Raw genomic sequence first — 27980 nt, forward strand, 5'->3', positions numbered from 1 at the left:
CGACGTAGATGTGACCGTGTTTAATCGTGTACAAGGTAGTGCATAGAATTACGACATCAAACATGGACTGTTTGCAAAAAAAAATAATAATTTGTGATGGAGGAGTCCAGGTATGGCTTCTATCTTCCAACTCGGTGCTTCTGGAGGATCATCTTTGTCCTTCTAAGGCCTCAAACGGGGGTAGGTGAGGTGGGTGGGTGGGGGTGGGGGAGTGTCTCTTGTGCCACGCTACTTCCATGGGAGAGATACACGACTGGGCTCGGGGATCTGACTTCAGGTGCGCATTTCGGTGCCGATTTCAGTCCTCTCCTCCTTTTTTTTTTTAGCCGCTCGGTCGATCATCGGTAATCCCACGCAATAAACTTGACTGCGCCGCCGTTGGTATTGCCGTTCTTTCTTAACCCCCGGTCCTCAACTTGGTCTGGAGGGGAAAAAACAAACAAACGGCACTCAGAAGAAAAATAGACCGACACAAAGAGATTATGTCACGCTGGGGGGATGAGTGGGGGGGTTAGACAAGACAAAGAGGAAGGTATGCGATGATAATAAAAGTGAACGAGGATGGCTAAGGGGCGGGTGGGGAGGGACGGTTGCGCCGTAGAGAGCGTACCCAAAGGGCAGTGGATTCCGTGTTGGCGATAAATGCGACCGCAAATCCCCGGCGCTGGCTGTCAATAACCATTTGAACTGAGCTGCGGCGGCGGCGGCTAAAGACGGCGGGGAAATGATGAAAGAGCCCGCCGGTGGAAAGCGCTTCAGATAGAGAGTAATGCGTTCTGGCTCATGGATTAAAACCAGTCCAGCTCCTCGAAAACGAATTCCCTCTTATTATTCTTCAAAGCTGTCAAAGCGTCGCTCAAGTTTCGCTTCGAATGTTTCACTGTCCGTCGGTGTAGTACAAGAGCAAGTGGCGTTTGTTGTTCTGCCTCACACCTTGTTTGTCCTTTTTTTTTTTTTTAACGATCCGGAAGAGGTAAAAGAAAGAAAGAAAAAAAAAAATCAACACCATCGATGAGACTCGAGCCGGCTTCAAGGTGCCAATTTCCTGTGACCGATTGGGGCACTCTGCTGTGTTTTCATTGCGCCAATTAGAATCGACTAGCTGGATGCTAGCCACCTTGGGTCAAGGTCACACAAAAAAACACACACACAACTCTCAAAAAACAAAATTGGCCGCCTGGAAAATTGTTTAAAGAATTCCTGGGAGGCTTCAATTGCCCCCCCCCCCCCCCCCCACACCACCCCCAATCTCTGATTGATGACGTGATCAAAACTCAAAGAGAAACAGCGATGGAGGCGTCTGCTATGCTTCTTCTCCACTGTCACGCTTGCGAAGCCCCGAGAACAACAAAACGCAGCTCGGGGATGCGAGACAGAGCGACGGAAAGGGTCAGGGGGAAGAAATGAAGTGGACGGGAGAAAGATAGGGAGCAGGGGGCCACTCATGCGGCGGGAATACGCAATGAGGGCGAGCGGCCGCGGCGATCGGGCCGGGCGATAAACTCGCCGAAAAGGGAAAGCGAGACGGGCTTTATCCCGCTAGCCCTTCGGCTGCCTCCGTCTTACCGTTTGCTATCCGGACGCATTAAGTGCCGAAATGTGAACTTGGGACGCCGGGTCGAAACGTCGTCGCTGACAGCGCCGATAAGAATAATTATTGGGAGACAAAAGCCTGCTGTTGTCCTATTTGACTTTACTCGAAGAGGCCATCTTGGAAAAAGGGAGATTTGGGGGTGCGTTGTTGCAGTCTCGAGTCCGGATTTAAGAGGAAGGGCGGAAAAGGGCGAAGGGATCCGAGCCGCTTTGGTTGAGAGTCGGCGTGGATCATCCAGAGGGTCAAAATGGCCGCCCTTGGACATTTGTATGCCGGTGCAGTTTTCTGCGTCGGCGCTGATAAAAGCGACGTCAACATGCTAATCACGGTCATCGCTATCACCATCATTCTTTTTTTTTTTTTTTCATCTTGGCTGAAGCCTTATCGCAAAAAAAAAAAAGTGTCTCTTTGGTACCTAATGACTTTTAAAAACAAGTCCGATAAAGCCCCCTTTGACGAGCGAGAGTGTTCCGCGATTAGCCGTCGGGGCGCTAAACACGGCGCGCGATTAGCATAGCGTCGGCAGGCCGGCTTCAAAACCAGTTTACCAGATCGTACGACGGCACCCTGCTGAGTTTACAGGTAGCTGCCGCTAAAAACGCAGCGTCGTGAATAAAACATCCTCGCGATTGACGTGAGGCAGGAGACTTTCATATCTCATACAAATTCCCGCGACGGCTCGCGCGCGAGAGCAGTTTAGCTCATTTGCCGTTCAAAACAATAACATTGTAAGAAAACTACTTACATGTCGTCCGTTCGTGAGGCCGCCTGCTTTTTTTTCTTCACGGACAAAAGAGGCGAGTTAACATTTTTTTTTTGGACTCCGCCATGCAAAAGCGGCACTCTTGGAATTTCCCAAATAAAAAGCTAGCACCTGTTTGGCGTTGTTGACACACTGCAGGTACTTGGCTGCGATGTTGGAGCAGTGGAGCGTCTGCCCGGCGTTTTCTCGGTAGCACGCGAGGATCTGGCCCTGCAAGTCGGCGCAGACCGGGTGCGTCTCGTAGCGCCTGTGAAAGAGAGAGAAAAGGGAGACGGTGTTGTCAAGCGCGAGTGCTAACCGTGCTAACATCACTAGCTTGCTGCACTCGGCGCGTCCCCGAGGCCTATTGCGGCGTTAGCGTCGCCGCGCTAACCGCTAGTTTCCAGATGCGAGACGTTCCGCTCGACTTTGCCGCATCCGATGTCTAACCGCTTTTGTCCGACGCTTCCTAAACGCCATCGACATCCACAATGACGACATGCGCGCACGCCACGGCTGTTACGCTCACGCCGGCGTCATCATTTTGTACACGCCGGTGCCCAGGAAAACTCGGGTCGGTCGAAACTAAAACGTCCGTGAAAGACTTTCTTTTTCTGCCCCGTCAGCGTTTTGAAAGCGCCGTTCCCCCCCTGTGGTCACAATCAGATGTTGGAGTCGCGCCCCCCCCCCCCCCACCCCCCACCCGGAGTGAGAAATTATCCTATTAGGCGCAAAGCTGGGAAGCGAGAAACCACGGGTCATTACCCAGAGTGCAATGCGGCAGGACACTTATGCAGATCACATGTACATTGCCACATTTTTTGTATGGGGGGGGGGGGGGAATTGACACCCTTTAAACACGTTAAATTATTCTTCATTCTGTGTCAAGGTATAGTAAACGAGAAATATTTGCAACCCTCCTCGTCTGGCTCCCGCCGGTGCTCATTCATGACGCCGCCCGCAGGCGTCTATCGTGACTAGATGGGCCGCTAATTGCTTCCTTAAGCATCGGTAATCGTGCCAGGTGCACGCCGCTGATACAAAGCGCGGCGTTTATCACCGGTAATGGACTCTTGGACTATTATTTTATTTTACCCACTTTTTTTTTCCCCCTCGCTCTGCAATAAAGAGGTTGAGAGGGTACTTAAGTTAATCTCGGTAACAAGCGCGGCACGACGCACACAATGCAATATTATCTATCATGAAAATGAACATAGTTTTTTTTTTTTTTAACCCAACTACGACCACAATCCCTCCCCTCTTTCGTAGTTTTACATTCAGTGCCCTACAGCAGTTTATATCAGGACCTCTGCTGAGGCCTAATGATGAGCCTTCATGGCGGTCGTTGAGATTCACGAACTAGTCATGTGGGGTGGGGGGAAACGATGAGAACCATCCGGGGATGTTAAAAATAAGTAGCAAACAGCTTTTTGCAGTGGCCATTTTATGGCTTGGGAATAATAAAGTCATAACATGGGAGATGCCTATCAATAATGTTGACAGACAGAACTTCTGTGAAATGTGTAAAAATGTCATTTGGGCTTTTTATGAATTGAATGTTCAGCCTTCTGGACTATTTTTATTATTTTTTTATGATATAGCTTGATAATACGTAAAGAGAGAGTGAAAGCATTAATTAGCCAAAAATGTCCCACTGATACTTTTCTCTTGTCCATTTTTCACCTTTCCGCGCCCGCCTTCTTCTACTCCCATCCGCCTGAGATTCATGGGACATTTCATAAAAAAACCCAGAGGGGGGGTATTGGAGACATGAAACTGGATGCGGTTTATTGGAAAAGGTGTCAATGTGAGTGTCGGGGCTTGTGCTATCAGTCAGTAAAGACCGCTATAACCACATCCATACACGCCGAGTCTTTCTCGCTGTGATACACTAATAGAGGGAGTCAAAGAAAGGAGGCTGGTTTCCTGGAGATACCGCACATTACAGACTCTCAGCCCTGGGCCATAAATCAAAAAGCAGGGAGAGCACAGGGGCCACTCTGAGATGCTGAAGTAGCGCAAAAAAAAGGCTATGAGGACATAATGTACGGGGGGAGTGGAGTGGGGGAGATACCAAATGAAAAAAATAACCAAAAAAAACCTTGGATGAGAACACGGTACTCAAATGGCATTTAGCTACAACGGATTACCTGCCGGATTCCCATCAAAACGTCTCCTTCCTCAAGGTGTCCCCGACATTATTAAACCCACGTCAGCACTTTGGAACGAAGGCGGAAAAAAAAAAAATATGAACTCACGTGTGCTCAACGACTTATTGACGGAGCGCTGAGGACATATTGCGATCAATATGCACGATTTCGAGCTGATCCAGACGTTGACTGCTCTAACCTTGCAAACCTGTCGAAAATGCACGCCCACACGATTTTGCAGTCATTACTGTCGGGTTTAGTTGATAACTAGCCGCATCGGTATAAAACACAGCTTTCCCTTCAATTTCGGTACATTTTCTACATTTACAAACGAAATCGTGGCCTTTTGCCAAAAATCCGACTCAATCGAAAATACCATATTTTCCGCGCTCCGGAGTAGAAGGTGCACCATCCATGAATAGCCTATTTTAAAACTGTTTTCATATCCAAGGCGCACTGCATTATAAGGCGCGTAGAATAGAAGCTACAATCGTGGCTGCATTTGCATTATGCATCCACTAGATGGAGCTATGCTAAAAAATACAATATAGAATATATTAAAAAAACCAAAAACTTTATCAATTTACGATCCAAATGTGCCATTTTCTACTATTTGACACATGTTTCAAACCAAACCCTTCCTCAATGTTTTTATTTTACTTTATTTTTTTCATTCCAGCGCGTGCGTATTGTTGAGCTCTCACCGATTGTAATCCGAGTTTGAACTCACACACACCAATAAAAAAAGATGCACACAGATCAATCAAGCAAAAAAAAAAAACCTGGCCCCTTGGACAGTATGGATCACTTTGGTCCGCCGCCAGATTGAGTTCACCATCAGCACATTGTCTATTTATCATCATTTGGGCCCAGTTAGGGGTTAACAGGGTTAAGGGGAGGGTGCCGCTCGCCCCTTAAATAGCTCTTATGTTCTCTCCAGTTAAGGCGAGCGTCACGACTGCGGGGGGTAGATAAATATAAACGATCCCAGCAAGCGAGAGAGAAAAATGACACGTGATGCTTTTTTTTTTTCTTTAAGCGGACCCAAGTGACCCCCTGCGGCGAGTCAATCAGAGTGGATGGAGGAAAAAGGAAAAAAAAAAAAAAAAGACATCATAAAAGGGCAAAAGGTGTGAGAGGTCGACATGAATGAAACGTGTGAGCTTTTGGCAGCCCCGAGAAGAGCTTTTAAAGGCGTTATTGACTCGTGGCGCCTCGGCTGAATCGCCATCTCCCTCGGTTGCCATGGTGACAACATTCGGCTCGGACCTCACCTGACAGTGAGGTGGCCGCTGTGCCACATCAGCTGGCATACTTCACGACTCCAAATAGACTCCCATCATCCCGACTAATTAAATCGTAGAGCGAACATTGTTTTCTTAAATTTTGTTTGGCTTTTTTGCTTCATAATCAACAATTCATTGCTTCGCTCATTTCAGAGGCACGGACGGCCATTTGTCATTTAACGTAATGGGAGCGGTGCCAAGGCTATAAAAACCCTGGCTCAACACCTGATTAACATTTTACAGGCTACTTTTTTGGACAAAGTGAAGCATTTTCGGCGCTGGATTTCTTCCACTTCAGTAACTCACAAAACAAGTTTATCCAGAAAAATGCTGAGTGGACATATGTTGGTTCAACTCTGTCAGCTTATGATTAATTAACGTATTTTCCGCACGATAAGGCGCTCCGGTATATCGGGCGCACCGTCAATTAAAATTGTTTTCATTTGTTGGACGCACTGCGTTATAAAGCGCGTAGAACAGAAGCTACAATAGTAGCTGCGGTTGCGTTACACGTCCACTAGGTGGAGCCACTTTAAAGGGAGTACAATGCAGCTTTATTTATATGGCGCTTTCACAACCAACCGCTGCAGCTGGAACAAAGCGCTTTGTCCCACAGAACATTGAAAATAATTTGTCAACGAGTTATTTATTTTGGCGGTCGTGAGCAACCAACTTCGCCACGAGCGAAAAAAAGTTCTCTCTTCAGATGAGGAATGAGCGTTCCTCGGGAGCCTTCCGGAGGCGCGACGGGCACTTTATATTCACCTTGAGATAAAGCGGGGACTGTGGACTCTTATTGTCGACAGGATTAAATTTAAAAAAGAAGAAAAGAAAGGGGTGGGGGTAGATCTTTTCAAAGAAGGCGGTAAATAAACAATAGACAAGGTAACTTTTGTCGCCGAAGGCATATGCATAATCAAACACAAAGACCTAACAAAGCGGTCTGATCTGCGCACGAATGCTAACATCAAGGTAAGACGCGGCCGGGGCGCGTGTCTGGCGGAGGCTTACGAAACGCTTCCGCCACTTTTCACCAGGGAAAAGTGAGCAAAAGAAGGGCCCCCGAAAGGTGAGCGCTGACAGGAAAGCGTTTTCTTTCTACCGCTTTGCATAATCTCACATCTTTCACGTTGGAACGTGGCTGGCAGTTTGCGCCGTCGGGACACCGCGTCCGGCGCGCGTGCCGTATACGCAGCCTTCCATACGTGCCACGCGGGAAAGGTCACGCATTGAAACGGCGGACGGTGCGATAAAGCATCAGCCGAACGAAAAAGAAGGAGGAAAAAAAAAAAACTTGCCGCGTACATGGCAGCATATAAATCAGCCGCAAGGTGTAAGACGGCCTCTTTTTCTGCGGCGCTTATCTGCCGTCAGGAAGCGAGTAAAAGTAAAAATGGTGTGACGGGCGGACCTTTGTTGTTACATTATCTCTCATGTATTGCGCGTGTAATATGTAACAAGTGTGAGGAGCGCAGATCGACGAGAGCGAGGGCCCATTCTCATTTCATTGGATACTAAAACCCAATAATCTTTATAACATGGTTGATAAAATTGTTCCACGTATATATTTATATGCATACATATATATTACTGTACATATACATATATGTACGTACATATACATATATGTATATGTACGTACATATGCTTGATTTCCGTTCACAACCCGGAAATGTTATACATCAGCAAATGTCGCAAAACCGAGTACTCCTGAAGGAATGCAACTATAACTCAACTAAATTGTTCAGCCTGAGTAAAGGTGCAGTTTTACCCGGTCGCCGCAAAATATATGAGCTGGCATTAAAAAAAAAAAAAAAAAAGTCATAAGGTTTTATTTTCTCCATCAACGCAAGCAAACGCGAGGGGAATGTACGGCCTTTGAGACTTCTGTGCACCTTATAGTGCAATCGTGTAACTGTATAAAGTTTAAAATAAAAAAAAAAAATTAAAATAGTTCTTTCCAACAGTCGTATTGAAAGCCAGAGCATGCAATGAGGTCAGAGTGACGCTCGTCTCGTTTCAGTTGGGAGCGCTCCGACAGACTCTGGCGGGAATAGAAAATGGCAGGGAACAGCTGCAGTGCACACCTAAACAAACAACGACATACGCGCACGCGTACATTTATACACACACACACACACCTTTGCTTCCCAGGAGGCCCCACCTCTCACACTTTCATTTATTTTTCAACCTCGCCGAGGAAAATGACCGCACTGCGCCTCCGGAATGAAAGCTTCCTGTTGGAGGCTGCGGGGCGGAAACTCATAACACCTTTTGAACATTGCATGAGCTGTGTTATGGATTGCCTATTGACACATGAGATGCATACGCGAGAAGCCATTTTCATTTCTCCCTTCGGCGAGATAGGCTTTATTCAATGATGTGTCTCCGCGTCTTGCTGCGGGAGGGGGGATGGCACAATTGAACCTTTTTTTTGGCAAAGTCTCATTAGGCGGATTCGGGGACTTTCGAGTCGACGGCGGAGCTGTACCAAGGAACCACGTGGAAGTATCCTCGCATTCTACGAACGTCGGCGGCGCGGATGATCAAGCCGAAGATGGCTCATTACATCCAATTAACCCTCCCCTTTGATCCCGGGCGCTGCATCTCATGTTCCGCCAGACCTCGACATTTAATTAGCACACACATATGCACGCAGGGACACCACCCCCCGCCACCCTACCCATTGTAATCCAGTCACAACTGTCCTAATGCACCCCCTCTTTAATCCAATCAGCCAATCCAAAATCTTTGCACACACGCCTGCGTCACATGACCACCCACCCGGTTCGGGCCGACGTTGGCGCGCAGTCCGCGCCGTCGTTTGGCACTAATGTTATTCCAGTGACTGATTTCCACCCCCCACCGCCCCCTCCATCTCGCTTTAATGCGATTTGGGAAGTCTCAGTTCCAGCCTGCGCAAGTCCAGCGCTACGCCCCTGGTGGGCCACGCTAATCATTTTCCAGAATTTCTCAGGGAGACAATGATCCCGGTGTTAGCACTGGCTAATGACAAGCAAACACAATAAAGTCGGTCTCCTGAGGGCCGGGGCCCAATTTGGCCCCGCCGCTCGCAACCTCCTCATCCACTTTGCCTACATTACTATGGAGTCTAATGGCCTCTTATTAAGAAGACGGATGGAACGAGGACGGGCTGGAGATTCTTCGAGTACTTGGGTTACATGTGTGTGTTGACTACACGCTACACACATGACTCCTCGGATTTATTATTGCCTTCTCAGCTAATGGCCTCGAGGCAGCGATCAATCTTTACACTATCTGGGCATTACCCAAACACAAGATCCACGCACGGACCAAACAGATGGCTCCTGTTAGAGTTACAGTCCGCGTTACTAGCAGTAATTCAGATCCGTTTCCGGGGAAGATTTAACTACGCCGTGGTCGCCCTTTGTCACGGACTGTGTTTTGGGTGGTCTGGGAACACCCGCCTGCGGCCCCAGAAAACCCGGATGAAGTGGCTGGGGACGTTCCGAGCATCAGCGGAACACAATAATTGGATGTCTACGCGGATGGGACTTACTTGAACTTGGCGTTCACCTGGTCAGCGGCTTGACGGTAGTTTTCCGTGGTGACCTTGTACAACTGAGCGCTCTGTGGGGAAAAAAACAAAAAAAAACGTAAGGGACATATGAATGAATGTTTAGATGGATGGACGGGCGGGTCGTATCCGTGCGAGCTCCACCTTCTCATAAAAGAAGACATTCATCATCATTCCAGAAAGATCAATAAGAAGAAAAAAAAATAGGATCAATAGTCGTGTTGGAGAGCCGGCGCGAGATGGGACATGACAAGGGCGAAAAACGGTTGCCGACACAAACGGGACACCTGTACTGCATCATTCAAAAAAAGATGACGGCCGTTGCGTGACGTCGATATGCTAATTGCATCTCACGTAAAAACGGGCGAGTAAAACTCGAACCGGGTCATTGTTTTTTCCACGAGGTCAAAAAGGATGACTGCTTGTTCATTCATTCGTCAAAACGCAATACATAATTGATATTTGTGTCGCATTCATGTCAATGTGATGGTTCTCTCGTTTTTGTATTTGCCGGATAAAAAAAAAAAAAAAAAAAAAAAAACGAAGGAAAGTTGGAAAGAGCTAACTTGTAAGCTCATGGCGTATCGGTGCCCTCTTGGCCTTGAACAGAGCGCTTTTCATTTTATACAAAGAAACTGTCAGGAGCGCGGGAAAAGGGATTTACAACTCGCTTCATTTTTTTTTCCCCCCTCTTTTGTTTCCAGATAAAAAGCTGATTTTTGGAGTGCTCCCTTAAGTCGAAAGAAAAGGAAAAAAAAAGTGTTCACCGGAGTGCTGAAGCTGAACCATTGGATATGGCAAGACTTAGAAGAAGAAATTTCAAGTGGGAGAATACCCGCCTAAACGGCACGCCTGGCACTAATCAGTGCGCCAATCCATCCGGGAAGACAAACAGCCTCCGGCGACAGTGATTGGCACCGTCAATGCGCAAATCACGTACGCTCGCTGGAGCTCGACACCGACGGGGTAAAATTAGAAGGAGCGCAATTTGCGTCTCGGCAACCCGATTGACAAGCCAAGTGGGGACCGAGTGCTCATTTTGGATCAGGAAGGATCATTCCTGCTGTGATGATCATCTCATGAAACGAGCGGGAAACACACCACGCACCAAGCGGAAGGGACTTCCTTTCTGAAAAAAATAAAATAAAATAAGGAGGCGGCCCGGTAAGTCCAGTGGTTAGCACGTCGGCTTCACAGTGCAGAGGTACCGGGTTCGATTCCAGCTCCGGCCTCCCTGTGTGGAGTTTGCATGTTCTCCCCGGGCATGCGTGGGTTTTCTCCGGGTGCTCCGGTTTCCTCCCAAATTCAAAAAACATGCAAACTTGCAACAATGAGGCACTCTAAAGCAGCCACCCCTACCTAAAGCCCCTGTACTGTGTTCAATTCCAGCTGGGGCCTCCCTGTGTGGAGTTTGCATGTTCTCCCCGGGCCTGCGTGGGTTTTCTCCGGGTGCTCCGGTTTCCTCCCACATTCCAAAAACATGCGTGGCTGGCTGATTGGGCGCTCTAAATTGTCCCTAGGTGTGAATGTGAGCGTGGATGGTTGTTCGTCTATGTGTGCGCCCTGCGATTGGCTGGCAACCGATTCAGGGTGTCCCCCGCCTACTGCCCAGAGACAGCTGGGATAGGCTCCAGCACCCCCCGCGACCTTAGTGAGGATCAAGCGGCTCGGAAGAATAAAAAAAAAAGGATTTCCGGATGTGATTCATATCACCCCGCAAAGATCAGCATGACTTTTCGAGGGGACTTTTCCTCTCAGCGGTGAATAACTCCAACCATCCTGGGTGGGCGGACACAAAAATAAATCAGATTTCATCCATTCGCCAGGTGAAAAAGAAAGCGAGCAAAGATGAGAAGGGGGGGAGGGAAAACGCTGATAAGACAAAGACCGGAGAGAGACAGACGTGCCGGAAAAGAAAGAAAAAAAAAAAATAACAGGCCGGGGTTGATTGTTAAATATGAGATTGTTTTACGGCGGGCAGGTATTGAGTGAAGACGTAATAAATATATAGATCTTGTTTTCAGAGGCTATTTGCTCACTGCGGGCCCAATGAGAAGCGGCGGCGGAGGCATCGGGGGCTGAGCTGCCTGCGAGCGCGCTGATGGCCTGTCACGGGGAGTCTCTCTGATGAATGGCCATGTTGGATTGGAACAGACGTGCAATATATATCAGGCTTATATTCTCTCTCGCCGTGTTCCTCTGCTACTTTTCCGTGAAAGTGAAATACGTTGGGAGGAGCCGGAGGTAAAAAGACGGTAGGGGAGGGTGGGAAGTTTGGAAATCTCATTTGTCGGACTCTTGCGCAAAAACAAAAACAACAACAACAAAAAATAAAAGACTTCGAGGGCAAAACTGCGTTATTGATCAAAGGACAAGATGGCCGGTGACTGGTCCCTATCCCTGATTTTTTTTTTTGTTGACATTTCACCTTTTGTCCTTGATGCGACTATCTGGAGTGAGGATCGCGAAAAAGAGCGCTCGGAAGGTTTCGCTTAACCTTTAGTGAGCCTTTATGACACGATGATATCAATATGTCATCTGAACGTTAGAGTGCCCCGTTGTCTCAATTGAGGCCATTCCCGCTTTCCATTCGAAGCCATTTGCAGCCGAGGTCGCAAACTCACCCTCTCCTCCATCCGAGCCAATTGCTCCTTGTAGAAGGCATCCTGCTTGTTCAGGTCGGCCTCTTTCGCCTCCAGCTGCTTCGCCTGCGCGCACACAAAACGTGATGGGTGAAGTGGCGCGAAGAATACGCGCGAGTCACTTTCCGATAAATAAACAAGTGCCTTTTTCAATGTCTCCTTTGAATCTTCAAATCGGGGCCAGACAGTTTAATAGCAAACGATAACATCATGTACGGCTGAGAGTGGACTCCGATTTGTTTTTGTTAAATGTCATCGAAAGTAAAAGATGCAGACTTGAGTTTAAAAAGGGAGATTGGAATGTTGGCGTTTGATTGATTGAATTTTGGTTTATTTTCTCGAGGGACTCTGAGCAAAAAGCATGACATGATGAGTTTCAATTAACATGCAAAAAGGCAGAAAAGTAGAATTTGTGGCATTCAGCGACGCAGCAAAGGTACACCGAAGCATCTTTGAAGTTGTAGCACTGAAATGTGTATGCCATTGATGACAAAAACTCAACCGGGAGGGGGGAATTAAATACTTTGCTGTAACATGAAAAAAAAATACACACTTTCATTGGAAAGACTTACCCTAAGTTCAATTTCCTGATTGGTTAGCAAAGAAAACAAAGGAGCAAAAGAAGAAAATTAATGCTGAACTAACTTTCCAGACCCGTTTTTTAACTCTTGACAAAAGTGAAAAAAACCAAAAATAAATTAGAAACGAGCGCCTGGGATTGAGTGCGTGGAGTCTGAAAAGACGTATATATTCGTCTTTGGGAGTGAATACACTTCATCGACATGACTTACGGGGGAGGGATTTACGATTCTCACTTTGAGCCTTTAAAATCTCCGACAAAGTCCTTTCGCTCAGCAGCTCCACATATTCTACTTTATATAAGCGACACCCTTCTTCATGCGTATGCATGAATATCCTATCCCTGCACGCCGTCGAGGACTGTTCTGGAGGATAACAGCAATGCAAATGAGGGCCTTGAAGCCGGCGCTTTTGTTTGAAGGAGACCGAGATAATGACGGAAGGTACACCTAATGAAAAAAAAAAAAAATGCATTAGCCCATCCAATTTCACCGCTCGCCGATAAGCATCTGTGTTCAAATACTTTGTTCGCTTGCGGGGTGGGGAGCTGCATGCGTTATGAGTCGGACGATGTCGCCCGAGAGGCTGGACCGACAATTGGACGGGGAAACTGCCACACGCGGTTGACTTGTGACTGCAGTTCTCTTTTCGAGTGCCAAAATATCGGGACTCAACCACCCAAGTGTCACCCGGTAAGGATAACTGTGAGGGGGGGTGGGCGGAGCTAGGGAAGGGTTTGTGAGCAGTCGCGTACGTGGCGGAGCGCAACGTTGGGCCTTGAAGACGACGGGCTTTTTGCAGACAAAAGATGCACTTGGAGCGCACAAAAACACACACACACACATAAACACACACACACACACACACACATATATCCAACGCTGTCCCCACAGAGGCCGGGCGGGCGGGTTGAGATAAATGCGTGCTGAAGGCGAGACTTAAGGTGCCATTAAAAGAGGAGAGGTTGTGATAGAAAACGAGCACCCTGGGGTTTGTTTTTTTTTTTTTTCCCTTGCGCGCGCCCGTTAAATCTGCTGGCGGGCATGTCGGCCCGCCTCCCGGACGACACATTCAGACCCCGAGACGTGCACACTGTGTCAGGATTACTTCCAAGTGATCGCCCCCCTTTCAGCGGACCTTAAAAGATAATCTAATCATGCTCCCGGCCAAACAATGGCAGCGAGCTCACACCACACACCTTTTTGTCCCTGTAACGAAGGGGCGGCCGTGGCGAGGGGAGGAGAGAAGTGGAGGTTGAGGGAGAGAAAAAGAGAGGAAGGAAAAAGATGAGATAGGTTGAAGTGGATTTGGGGGGGGGGGGCGAATGAGGGCAATAAACGGGAATGACGAAGCACTTGTTTAATGCCACTTTGAACCTGGACAAAGCACTTGGCCCATAGGTGGCATCATCGACGGAGATCGAAACCTCCCTAAACTTGTGGGCCAGCCTCTCCAAGCTTCCTTTTTGGGTATATAAAGGAGCACAATGGCGATCTGAGCCGCGACGGCGGTGGTCAGGCTAAACGGATCATTTGGACCGAGGTGAATGCCTCCGTGAATATCAATTAGCCGGTCGTTGAATAATTAAGGACAATCGTGTTTTTTAATTAGCCGTGTGCCGCGGTTTGAGCTTGCGGGCCAAGGTGACGGAGGGGAAAGGAGCCGGAGGAGGGTGGAAATGATGAACACTGCTGAATGCCGTCGCGGCACAGACGTGCTGTTGCATTTGTCCCCCCCCCCCCCACCCCCCCCAATTCTTCCCCACCTATTTGGTGTTCTTTAACAAAACAATGAGGCCAAATGGAAGGAAAACAGGACTCTGGATCCCCCAGTGACTAGAACCGTAGTTTTTATGTCTACAAAAATAAATAAAAAAAAAAAAAAATCAAGACCGGCTTCAAGGCAACACAGCGTGCGATCCTCATTTCACACCTCAGTGATGAAGCCATCTGCAGCGTAATCTAATGACAATGACGTTGAAGTTACACCGAGTGCCCACTCGATGAAAATAATCTTACAGGGTGCCGAGATCGATAGGGGCACAAATCAAATCTCATCGTATTAACTAACAACACCTCATCCATAACCTTTGGTGTATTTTGCCCCCCCCCCCCCCAGTCACTCCCCCTCTCCTGTCCGACTCAGCCTTGTCAGGAGTAACATCACAATCAATGCTCCCTTCGACACCGTCCGCCACCAGTGCTGCAGATTGGCGAGGTCAGGGCTGCTCCCATCTATCAAGGGGAGGTGTGGGGGGGGGGGGGGGGGGGGGGGCTTTGCGGCAAAGTGATGGCAAAGCCGTGGGCCTCGGGTGTCCGGTGTGCTCCGACAAGCGGTGGAGGGGGGCGGGGGGGTCAAAGGGCACAATGTGACCGTGCTCGGTCGCTAATTGGCACGGTGGAGGTATCGGCGGCATATTTTCAGGAAAGCAGGGAGAGCATCTCGGGAGGGGGGGTGATCCTCCGGTGCAAATAAATGGGCTGTGAGCACACAAAGCTTGAAATCCTGGTCGAAACATGAAAAATCAATTTCCTTTCTCCTCCCTGACACTTCAACACCCCGGCAAACCTCCTCCCGGCCTTTTGTTGAAGTGAAGCGACTGCGCCGCCCGTTTCGCTGGGGGAACGCCGACAACATCCGCCGGAGCCACGGATTGATGAATTGGCCCGATCGGATGCCCGCAGTGTAAACTGATGGATTGATCGGTCCGGAGGTTGGAGCCTTTGCCTGCCTTTGTGCCAAGCCCAGGGGAGCGCAACCTCTGGAGGTCCGCTGCTCATCTGTCATGTCCGACACGCGGGGAATGAGATACGAAAGGCTGAAGCGTCATTACCGAGACATGGCGGGGGCATATGTAAGGAGGTCTCGGCCCGAGAGTACGATAGCAAATGAAGAGTACAACGGGAATGAGGTGGATAAGCGGGAACAGGTACGTGTGGGGAGAAGAGATAACATCGCAGAGCAGTTGAGCAGAAATGTACCAAGGTCAACCGAGGTCAAAGAATCCCAATTTGAATCGTTACCAAAAATCGAGCCACACCAGATTTTAATTGGGTACTTCTTGCTCCCGGGATAAAAACTACGGAGCAACTGGACACGGATACAACAAAGTGTTCAGAAGCATCCGGAAAGTCTAGTTTGCGTTGAGTCGGAGGGAAAATGCCTCCACAGAGCTTCGGCAGAGGATGCGGTGAAGGACCTGAAAGTGGAAGAAACGACTACCTGGCTTTGGACAACAAAGACGACGCCCCCCACGGGGAGCAGTGTGAATGCCGGAGAGGAGAGGACAACCTCTGTCAGGTAGGAGGCGAGGAGAATGTCGACAAGGGGGGGGGGGGGGGGGGACATGAATGCGGGGCGACAGACAGTGTCAGGTGGGACGTAGGTGCCTTGCCTGTTTTGTTCATGAACCCCTGCAGCATGCGAATCCGAAACCGGCTCCACATGTCCGGAGCCTGGCGCGATTTTTTTCTTTTTCTTTTTTTTTTTGGCAGTCTTTTCATGCATATTCATCGCACGGAGCAGCAGGTGGTCCTTGAGGTTTGATGGAGCCGGGCCAGGAGGGGCTCCCCAATCCACCCCAGCATCTGTCTATCAAGTCCACGTCAACAAATTCGGGGTCACCTCTAACCTGTCTGCCGTTTCAACTCACCCCGTTACTCCTCCCGGACTAACTGCTTGTCGAGTCATCGCTGTACTTTATGTGTTCCCCTTCGCCGCCTCTTCACGGTTTTTCGATTGCTTTTTGTTTCCTATTTCAAGTCCGTTTTCAAAACGGCTCCTCAAATCAAGACCTTTTATTTTCCCGCTCTTTCCAGGCGCTTCTATTTTATTCCCAGTCTACTTTTTGCCGCCTCCCGCGCACAGATCACCCAGAATTTTCATCCATCCGTTAATCAATCAATCGCGACCATTTCACAGCCTCGGCGGTGCCCACTTGCCGTGCCAATTAGCGGGAAAGGGTGAGAACCTGTTGCCGGAGGAGTGCCGGTAAAAAAAAAAAAAAAAGCTCACCAATTAGGGCTTTACCACCAATACAGGCACGGCGTGTGGGCACCATACCCCGGGCAGGGGTGAAGGCTGGCCCCCGCCGACATGTAAGTGTGTGGACTCCCTCCAAGACAGAGCGTGGGAGAGAAAAAAAAAATGGAGGTACAAAAGATAACACAAAAGGCTTCCAACACCCTCACCCTCATTCTTAATGTTCCCATCATCTGTTATATGGAGAGGGGGGGGGATTCTTCAGGATTTTTTCTTTTTTTTAATACCACCAAGGGACACCAATTCAAAACCCAGCAAGTCTCCTTTAATACCGAGGAAATTAAATTGTCAGCATGTTATCAGCCCGGTCCAGTCGTCTGTGTCTGAAATGCGACAGCCAGAAACGCGACCATTTTTTTGACCAAGGGTAAAATGGAACACTTGATTTGGGGGAAACGTACATTTTAAGCGGTTTGATTGGCGACAGAATAGAGATTTATCAGCCCCGTCGATTCTCTCTCTCTCCCATGTGAAAGCGTTTGTCTAATTTAACAGGATTCTGTTGTTCAAGCTCCTCTCAAACGCGGCACGCGACGTGGTTTTTGACGATGGCAAGCGTGACGAGTCGACATTTCGGGGGGCATTAAAGCCATGTTTGGAGCACGGAATGATTGATGACTTTGGGTTTGATTGAAAATCCCGCCTTAAGGTTTTGAGCCTGTGCGTGACCGCTGATGGATTGGTCACTGGGACCGCTTTGGCTCCGCAAGGGCCCCGATTCGTTCCAAATCAAAACGGCAGGCCATGATGGAGGGTCCGTGACTTCATCAACACCAGACCGCCATAAAGAGCAGAATACGTTTACGGCCCGTTACCAACGTACAGGATTAGCATTAGCCACGATTTTGAAGCAGCGCCCGCGAATATCGACCTCCTCAGCCTTGAGGTTGATTGGCGTGCCTGCCAATTAATGCCCGCGCTCGAGCGGCATAACGCGTGTGAACCCTGACGCCGAAAGTGACAAGCCGCAGGCACGGCGTGCGCGCCTGTGACGTTTCACCGACGGGGAGGAGCGGGTAGGAAGTGACAGCAAGGCCTGGAAGACGTGCGCGACGATCAAGCAAGATTGTTTTCCCTTTCCGGTTCCTCCAGTTTTTTTTAGTTGTCTAACACACGCGGTACAAATCAGGCGCAACGGGATCGTGACTCAACGGGCTGAATTTAAATCCAAGGCGCCATTTGAACCCTCGCCTGCACGGCGACGCTGCGGCATGCCCAACAAGTGTAATTGGCTCGGGCCGGGCCCGCGGAGGTTACGGCGATGATAAGGTGAGCGTGGGGAGGCATCTAACTGTTCACATCATGGCTCTGATTGTGTGCGACGTCGAGGAGAGAACGCACGTGACTGCGGGGGCGCGCCGTGACCTGTATCTTAATGAGTTTGGTGCCGAGGGAGGGTAATCAATAGCACAGTCAACGGCAACTACCGCCGATGACAAATGTTTTCTGGAGAACAGGCTTCAGCTCAATTCGCATTCAATTTTAAAAAAATTTAAAAAACACGAAAAATGCAGTCGGGCGGGCGATAAAAAACACCCGATTAAATATTGAGCCATCTTTAAAAGAAACGAGATTTACACGTCCTATGCGGGTGACACGGAAACGCCAAAACGCCGAATCTGACAAATGACAAGGAATCAAAAACAGGCCGCCCAAAAAATGAACGTGTAACACGATTCGGCGGAAGAATGAAGAGGCGCAGATACGGAATATTATAATATATCCATCCATTCATCTTCCATACCGCTTGATCCTCACTAGGGTCACGAGGGGGTGCTGGATCCCATCCCAGCCATCTCCGGGCAGTAGGCGGGGGACACCCTGAATCGGTTGCCAGCCAATCGCAGGGCACACAGAAACGAACAACCATTCGCACTCACACTCACACCTAGGGACAATTTATACAATTTAGAGTGTTCAACCAGCCTGCCATGCATATTTTTGGAATGTGGGAGGAAACCGGAGCACCCGGAGAAAACCCACGCAGGCCCGGGGAGAACATGCAAACTCCACACAGGGAGGCCGGAGCTGGAATCGAACCCGGTACCTCTGCACTGTGAAGCCCACGTGCTAACCACTGGACTACCGGGCCGCCTCATACATTCATCCATCTTCCTAACCGCTTGATCCTCACTAGGGTCGCGGGGGGTGCTGGAGCCTATCCCAGCTGTCTTCGGGCAGTAGGCGGGGGACACCCTGAATCGGTCGCCAGCCAATCGCAGGGCACACAGAGACGAACAACCATTCGCACTCACACTCACACCTAGGGACAATATAGAGTGTTCAATCAGCCTGCCATGCATATTTTTGGAATGTGGGAGGAAACCGGAGCACCCGGAGAAAACCCACGCAGGCCCGAGGAGAACATGCAAACTCCACACAGGGAGGCCGGAGCTGGAATCGAACCCGGTACCTCAGCACTGTGAAGCCGACGTGCTAACCACTGGACTACCGGGCCGCCTATTATAATATAATATAATAATATTATTATTGTTACACCGTCGAGATATTTACTTGAGCTGTGAGCTACGGTCTCCATTTTGTGTTCTGCCCCTCCAGCTAACGCAAGCTAGCGCGTGAGCGATAGAGCCGAGGATCAATGAACTCTGCCTCGGAGTGATGCTCGCACGCCAACGGACCTGACATTTGCCAGCGAGGCATAACCCGTCGATTTCCGCACGCCAGATTCACCTCGGTGGGCCGGGGAACGGCGTGCGGAGGACCTCGCCTCGCCAAAAAGTCCACAAAAGTCTGTGCGATGCGCGGACTCACGTAGAGCTGAGCGCGCCGCTTCTCTTCCTCGGCGGCGATGCGTTCCCGGATGGCGGCCTGCTGGATGCCGTCTTCGGCCGCGGCGCGTTCGGCGGAAAGAACGCGGGACACCTCGTCCACCGCGTGACGCTTGGCCTCGGCCCGAGCTTGGGCCGAGGCGCGGGACTTCTCGGCCTCGAGCCTGTGGACGATTGACGACACATTGGAGGTGAAATTTCCAAATCATTTGCGCTCGCGGGGCGATTGTCAATAATGAACGACAGGGATAGCGCCGCTACTTCCAAAGCGGCGATAAACTCCGTGCAGACGCGAGACCACCATTTGAACCCCCCCCCACCCCTGTTACCGAGCTCTCTTAGTTACCTAGCAACGCGCTCCCTGTGCAGTGACAGTGCGCTTGATTAGAAAACAGGAGGAACGTCCCTGAAAACCCCGAGCAGCCTCCGCTGCTCGGAATCAAGCGGCGAGGTAAAATAAACACAGAACAAACAAAAGCGAGCGGCGGGGCGAATTATGACAGACTGAAAAGAAAACTCGGCGAGGATCCCAATAAAACCTCAAGTCAAATCCTGAGAGACTGCAGACAGAAACGTTAGAGGCAGGTGAATATTGACTGCTTGAAAAATAGCTCAGTGACAATTTCCACCACACGGCTCACAATTTCCATTCTCGAGAGGACTTTTTTTTTTTTTCCTTAGTTCTTATTACCTGGCCCATTTCTACCTCGACAGTTTGCAGTTAGCTTGCTCGCGATGCCTCCACCTTGAAAGCGAAAGCAGTGAATAGTGGTGACTTGGCACGTTTGGCCCTGGAGGAAAGCCGGGCAAAGACTGAGTTGAGGAGTTGGAGAGGGAAAGATGGAGGGAGGCCAGCCATGTCCACTCCTACAGTCCGCTGGGCCGCGCACGTCAGCACACTCCATCCATCATACGGCTCGGACTACCACTCCTTCGTAAACACCAACGCGCACGCATTCGTGCGCGCGCACAAACACGCGGGACAGTTGCTAATAGCCTTTTACATTCACCATTTCCCCCATAATCCGCACCTGAAAGTTGGACATCCTCAGAAAAGTTGATGTCTCACAAAAAAAAAAAAAAATGGAGGCAAATGGAGTCAAAGTGTCATGCGCCCCCTGCACCCATTGATAAATGTTGGGTGTAAATAGACCAAAGGACGTTAGGAATAAATACTGCGGGATAAAGAAAGCTCGGCAAAAGAAAAGTGAAAGTGTATTTTCCTAGGACTTGCTCGCAAGTGCAAAGGCAAGCAAAGACCGCTATCACGAGCTGGATGCTATCTGTCTGCTTCGCCTCTATTGCTTTCCAGCCATTATTGCACTCTCCCGGGGATATTGGACACATTTTTCATTTGGCTGTAAAGGATTGACACCAGGTGGGGAAGTGCTGAGAAAGACGATGCTTCATTCCAAAAAAGAAAAAAAAAAAGGAGTGGGCAAAAAAAAAAAAAAAGAAACCATCCTCTGTGTAATGGAATGATTTTGGAGGACATGGATGATGTTTGCCCTTGGACTGGAAGTGTGCAAAATGAAGTAGTGACACTTTATTTTCCACGGCCATCCTGGAAGTCAATCGGGAACGCGTGTTCCAAAGTGAACAGCTTGGTTGGCACGGTGCGTTCTGACGGGCCGAATGCATGCTGAGTTATGGATGTAAGCACTCAAGAGGGGGCGCCACCTAACAGGAAGTCATGCGGTATGGTGACGCTTCCGTGGCTCAGGGAACTGTGGTTGGCGAGATAGTTGGCACCGAATCAGACTTCTAGTTTGGCGTCCAAGTCCCGGTTGTCAAACGCAGATGATGGAATACTTCAACGCTCATTGTTGTCACAGACAAAGGAACAATGTCCAAGGGTTAAAGTCCAGGAGTTGTGTTTTGGAATTGTCTCCAAGGGAGGCCAAGGACTGTTTTGAGAGGCGGGCCATCCAACTGTTTTTTTTTTCACTTTTGCGTAAGCTACAACACTCGAACCCTCAATCACTCTCACTGTATTTTTGGCCTGTTTAACTGCCGCTTCCCCTCAGTCAAGTAGATGTTGATTTGGATCGACTGTGAGCCCGTTAAAACATTTTGAGACTCTTTTGTGATGAAGGGCTCTGCTTGAGTTGACTTCCTGGTTCGGTGCTTGGAAGTGGAAAGGGAATGGAAAGATTTTCAGACTCTACCATTCAAACATGAGACGGGATGAAATGCAATAGTGCCTCAAATCATATTTACCCTCACCCAAATTGAATTGGCTCCTCTTCTCAATTCCCCACAAACTACTTCATGTCATCCTGCTAAACAACAAACCACACTTCTTGCCTTTGAATTGTCACGCTCTACTTTTCGACGCAGGCCTCATGTCCTCCCAAAGATGGATGCTTCCAGTCATCTACCGGTATTGCACATTAGACTTATCTCGACACAGTGCACCAGGGAGGATGGAGTCCGGCGTAAGCACCCTGAAACAAAGGCATTCCGGGGCCCTATGCAATATTGATGCTGAGAATAATGTCGCTGAATGCTGGCCATGAATATTTGATAGCCCCGACGCGCTCTCTCCAACACGCTGGCATATAAACGCGGCACACCTGACTCCGAGAGGGAGTTAAAAATAAAGCGTTGAAAATGAATGAACTGAGCAGATTGAGTTTGAAGCTCAGCCTCTCAACTTTTAGCCTGATGTCAAATCGGTTCCTTCATTTGAACTGCCGTGAACGTCATCCCTCAACTGAACCAAACCAAGTCCTTCAAACCAAAATCCATCCCGAGCCATGGTTTTTGGCGTTCGCTTACATCCCCAAAGCTCGAGTGCTGAAAACAGTTTGCAGCCTCTACTGGCTGAAAGTCAAAAAAAAAAAAAAAAAAAAAAGAAAACCTACACAAGTGCAGCTGATGATTGCTTGTTTATGGCTGCATTTTCCACTTCCTTCACCCGAGAAATGAGGTTCTGAAAGCCGCCATGATGTCCATTAATTGCAAGGAGGGAGCAATTGTGATCCACTTACTCCTTTGAACGGATGTCAATAAATGAGCTGCAGGAAGCAGTTATGGGTAAAATAAATAAAAAAAAAGAAAACCGCAAACCAACCCCACCCCCTAAAAAACAACCATTTGTCCGAGTCATTTTCCTCTTGAAGGAGTCTATAAGATGGACTTTTAATCAATAATCCAGCACTGCCTCCTGAATCAAGAGAGCTTGTGTTTTTGTGTGTTTAGCCACTAATCACAGGAGTCCATTCACCAGGGTCCACTGGACGGTGTCCAGGTCTATTAAAGTGGGGGCTCTAGCAAGGATGCGGGTGGGGAGATGGGGAAGAGGGGGGGGGGCTGCCATTATCGAGCACCATGGCCACACCGCAGAGCAACTGCTTGTTCTTTTACTTCGTGCTGAATACGTTCTGTGTCTCTCCGTCTTTAGCGGGGCTAATGGATCGCCCGACTCTGCGTCCAGGAAATTACCTCAGGTTTAGCCCCCCTCCTTTCGCAGGCGTGATTAATTGATCCGGAGAAGACGACGAGAAGAAAAGTGCTGATGCGCTTCGGAAAGGGGGGGGAGGGGGGCAGATTGGAAACACGGCGGGGCAGGGGGGGGAAGAGACGGGCGCCGATCGCTACGACTATGAATCAAAAGTGGCCAAATTTTGGAAAATGTCCCAAAGAAAACATCCAACAGGTGCGGATTGACACAAGTGCAGAACGGAGGTGTTCTTAATTTTTGGGTGAACAACCACAGCGCCACAATTTATTTTACGTCGACTATACATTCCAGATTTTATTTTGTGCAACCCGCCCATCATAAAATAAAATTCAGCAAAGTCAACACATCATGTTTTGTTTTTTTCACCCCAGAGTATCGGATCCACTCAAATGAAATGCGCCGAATGCCGCGTGTACTTTTTCTCACCAAGCCTGCAGGTCTTGCTTCGTCTTGACCCTCTGCTTCTCTAAGCCTTCGTACAGCTCAGCACTGATCCTTTTCCTCAGGGCTTCTTCATCAACTGAGCAGCAGAGACAAAAAAAAAAAAAAAAAAGTTTAGAGCATGAGCGATAATACTCATGTGTTAAAGGACACGCCGCAAAGACTTCACAAATGAAATGAGCGCCTCGATGCAGGTAGGGGCAGATTCTGCGTCCACATCCTTTGCAACCTTATCTGGCTATATTCATGTCAGGGACATCACACGTTGGGACGCCTCCGGTGTCCTCGCCGCTCTATCTTGGCAGGTAATTAAGCGTGAAAGTAAAGATGGCAGCCAGCGACCAGGCCAAAACGTGCTCGGAACACACAAGTGCCACATGGTGGTACGTGTGTGTGTGTGTGAGTGGAGATTACACTCACACTGCATTAGTTAGATGGGATAATCCCTATTGTCGGAGGCTATTATTACCTGGTAAAATGTAATAACAGTGGGACAGTCACGAGACACACACTGGCACACTTGCATAAAGGCAATTTCCTTCTTGATGGAAAACGTTAATATGGGATTTTTTTTTTTTAAATGACAGTTATAAGTTATAAGTAAATTAAATAACAATAGAAACGTGGCAGAAACGCATGGACAATTTGGGGTCTGACTGATATGGATTTTTTTTCATGTGGAATATATTAAAAACCAGGTCGATCCCAAACTTTGCACTATACCTTTATATAAAAACCCCCGCACACCTTCGCCACCGATTTTAACCCCCCCCGCCCCGCTTTATTATTCAACTTACCGGCTCAGGCGCGACAAAGCGCCTGCGCTAGACTTTCTCCGGCGCCGTAACCCAGCGGCTAATGGGAGCGGAAAATATGATCCGCACGCTACGATCGTGCCTCAGCTGTCACGTTTGACAGCAGCGGGAAGCATCATTGATCAACAACGTTACAACTCTATCAGGATCAGCCACGCACCATTTACAGGGTAAATGTTAGAAGTGGGACTCTCCCGGAAATGTGGGGTCCATAAGCAAAAATGCAAAATAAATAACTCGCTAAATAAATAATCACAATGTCCTCGCTCAATTTTTTCACACAGTATATTGGTGAGGCTTGCACTACTACCCTAAAGAGAAAAGTAACATTTGAAAAGTCCTTGGAGGTCAGATGAACGGGAAAAACTCTCCCACTTATCACCATATCCTTTCCTCCCAATAGCTGGCGGGCTCCCACGGGTGGGTGGGGAAGTGGGGGGGTCAGTGAGCTCCTGATATGATAAACACTCTTGGAAGGGAGTCGCCGCTTTGGGTGAGACGCCGCCCGGCTTCCGCGGAACCCCATGTCAATCCCACAATAACGCATGCAAATGAAAAATTTATCATCATCGCTCACCGCCAATCACAGAGCCCCGTGGAAAGGTTGGCGGGAGAAGGAGGAAAGGAAGAAAAAAAAAAGAAAAAAGAAAAAAAGTTGGCCGACTATTGCGGGTGGAGATAATAGACGATGGCAAATTGCATTTCTCATCAGGGCTTTGATTAACCCCGGGACCCGCGTGGAAGGCCTAATCTGTAACATTAACACTTCGTCACGATTTCTCGGTGGAGTCGCCGCGCGGTTTTCTCCACGCTCGAATCAGAGAGAGAATTGTTTTAAATCTGCAGCCTGGAGTATCCAGGTACCATTTAAGGTCAAGCTCCATTTATCAATTTTTACCTCTTAAATCTATTGTTATTGGGGGTCTGGCTCTCAATTTTTATTCTCGATTTTTTTTTTTACTCCATCCCACAAAGTGCCCACCTTTTATTAAAATCGTTGCGCTGTGAAATGAACATGGCCTCCTCACACCCCAACCCCCCCTTCCGCCGCCATAAACGCACTCGACGCGTTTCAAAAACACAAGCCCGCTATTGTTGCATTCGGCGTTAAATCTGAAAAGCAATTAGCGCAAACAATGGTGGGATGCTTTAACCGGATCGCCGGCGGGGGAAAAAAAACGCCGAAAGAAGCTTTTGTGGGACGCAAGGCGAGTGAATTCAATTGTCAAACAAATTTTCACGATGACGCGCTCGACAAACGGCCGAGCGGCGCGGATGAAATTGTCAAAGAAGGGCAAAATTCTAATGTAGTGTGCGGGCACATTTGCCTTCACCGCAGCGTGCTTTGGCTTATTGTGCCAAACTGCAGAGGTGTCGTTTTAATCACCGGAGTCACTGTGGCGTGGCACGAGTTGGCCTTTTTTTAAATTAGCCCGCTGATTGAGCGCCGGAAAGGACGGGGGATGCCTGCCTGCCCACGGCCCGGATGCCCGTCCCGCTCTCTCTCTCTGCCCACTCTGCACCCACACGCCTGTCTGTGCGTGCGTGCGTAATGAGCAACGTTCAGATGTCCTCGGCCCAACCGGTCAAGAAAGGAAAATGAGCACCCGGTTTTACTTTTCCGGGGAGATGTTACTCCAGCAGTCCGATGACACCTTGTTAGGCTCATTATTCGACAGGTAACGACAGCAAAAAAAACGGACGCCGCCATCAGCAGTAATGAGCGACTAATTTATTAGCACGGCGAGGGCAACGGAATTTATCATTTTATTAGCAATCAGAGGCGGACAATGAATCACACGAATGAAGACTAATTACCAAGTTGAAGACAAAAAGGGTGAGGTGGCTTAAAGTAAACACCCACACAATAAACATGATTAAAATTCCAAATGTGGCCGCACATAAAATTAATCCCTCGGACACTTCATACTCGTAGAACCTCTAATTAACTTTGACGAGGAGGCACGCCGTCCCCCGTACAACTCATAATGAAATGAGTCATTACCGAGAATGATTCTACTTTTATAATGCATGTATTAACTTTTCAGTTTGTCTGCCCACCGTCGAGGGAAAATACAACAAGGCTTTATCCGTGTACAATCACTTAAAAAGTGACACCAATATTTTTATTTTTATTTTTTTTAATGGACATTGTGTGACATGCACTCTTATGACTTACTTGCTGGTGAAACAGGAGGAGGTGGTGACGGGGGTACTGGATTGATAGGAGAAGATTCTGACTGCACCACCTGTTGAGGAGGAGGAGGAGGAGGAGGAGGAAGAGGAGGAGTGGTCACTTGAGACTGTGCAGAAGGTGTTGGCAGGGCAGGTTCAGATGCAGGAAGGGAGGAGAGGAGTTTCGAATCAGGCGGCAGGAAGGCGGGAGAGGCGAGGGATTCGCTTAGCGGAGTTAGAGCATCCACTGCAGCAGGGAAAGGAGCGGGAACGGGGGGATCAGAAGGAGAAGGGAAGGGTGGAGTTACCGGCTCAATAGCGGGAGGAGGAGCAGGAGCAGAGGTTGGCTCAAAAGCAGGAGGCACAATTGCGGGCAAGGAGGAGGAAGGCAGCACCACGTCAATGACGGTGGGTGCTTCTACCTGCTCGGGTTGAGGAGGAGGAGGTGGAGCAGGAGGTGCTATGGTGTCCTTGGGAGGTGGAACTGGTGGAGGAGGAAAGGAGGGAATGGGATCAAATGGTGGAGGAGTAACAGGTTGTGGATGAGGGGCCATAGAAGGTCCCCGCATTCGATTGATGACATTCTCCGAGAGCTGCAAAGAAACAATGATTGAACTTTTTTTTTTAAATCAAGGAAACATACTCAATCGTCTTATTTAAGGAAGCACACCAATGACATGAATGGGATTACGACTTAAAAAGTGACTCCTGCCAACTCTTCAAAGCTTACCTAATTGACTTAAAGCGGCTCCGTCTAAATCGAACCGCACACACGCTCACTTTTGAAGCCTCTGTTTTAATTTAGCAACTTGTTTGGCAAACTTCGTGTTTACATGGTTAGTGCAAAAGTACACTACAAAATCACAGATACTTCACTTTTCGAAAACAATTTTGGAACACTTGACTTCACGATGCTTTGCGTCATTCATTCATTCATTTATTTATGTATTTATTCATTCATTCATTCATTCAAGCAGTGGTTACACGCACGTGGCCTCTGACGTCAACGTTGCAATGACATTTACATTGCTACGCAAAAAAAAAACTTGCCCCGCAACTTACTTTAACAAATATTCACGAATGAAAAGAGGAAACGTATTGTTTACACGCTTGTTTTAAGAAACCTAATGCAGTTGGTTGCATTTAAGGATATGCTTGTTTAAAAAAATAGTGACCTCGAGCAAGAACAGAAGGATTGCAATAACATTAAACTAACGCTAATGCTATTTTTATTGACATTTTGTGTCGCAGTGCAACACGTGTGTTGTCAACTCACCCTGATGCCCTTCACAACTGTCACATTCTCGTTCTCGTCCGACTCAAATGACACGCGGCGGGTACTGTTGTTGGCTCCCATTGTCACACCGCAAGCCTAAAATCGATTAACTATCTACATTCATTAATAAACACTAATGTCAAGTAGAGCTTTAGCAGAGTTTAGGCGCGTTCAGAGTTACCCGAGGCCCACACGCTGTTCTTCCGGCTTCCCCGAGTCGACGTAAAAAGAAAATAAGATGTGATTCGTTCAGCTCGCAGCATTGAGAATTGCTATTGGTTGTTTTTGTCAAGAATAGGCGGAAGTCATTCAAAAAAACAGGACCTCATTGGAAGAGATGATACTGTACACTGTTCCCTATTTTCAGCTGGTTTTAATTTTTTTAAATTTATTTTTAATATATTTTTAATCATCACACATTTATA

At 48.5% G+C, this 27980-nt stretch overlaps 1 protein-coding gene across 4 annotated transcripts; it reads right to left on the reverse strand.

Moving 5' to 3' along the window:
• Nucleotides 1–6: 6 nt before the first annotated feature.
• chchd3a (coiled-coil-helix-coiled-coil-helix domain containing 3a) lies at nt 7–27790 on the reverse strand. Of its 4 annotated transcripts, none has more exons than XM_052055473.1 (11): nt 27556–27790; nt 26588–26872; nt 26284–26353; nt 23275–23368; nt 19366–19546; nt 12546–12560; nt 11956–12039; nt 9314–9384; nt 2469–2604; nt 2340–2374; nt 7–421 (listed from the first exon to the last, which is right to left on the reverse strand). In XM_052055473.1, exons 1-11 carry the CDS (start codon nt 27634–27636, stop codon nt 412–414), a joined length of 1062 nt encoding a protein of 353 aa, XP_051911433.1. In that variant the 5' UTR covers nt 27637–27790; the 3' UTR covers nt 7–411. The 4 variants fall into 4 exon arrangements, with proteins under 4 accessions (XP_051911433.1, XP_051911437.1, XP_051911435.1 ...); XM_052055477.1 differs by having other exon boundaries at nt 26702–26872; nt 27556–27789; XM_052055475.1 differs by lacking the exon at nt 2340–2374.
• Between the last annotated feature and the right edge of the window lie 190 nt (nt 27791–27980).

The sequence above is a fragment of the Hippocampus zosterae genome, chromosome 21 (assembly GCF_025434085.1).
Source record: "Hippocampus zosterae strain Florida chromosome 21, ASM2543408v3, whole genome shotgun sequence".
NCBI classification, from domain to species: Eukaryota; Metazoa; Chordata; class Actinopteri; order Syngnathiformes; family Syngnathidae; genus Hippocampus; species Hippocampus zosterae.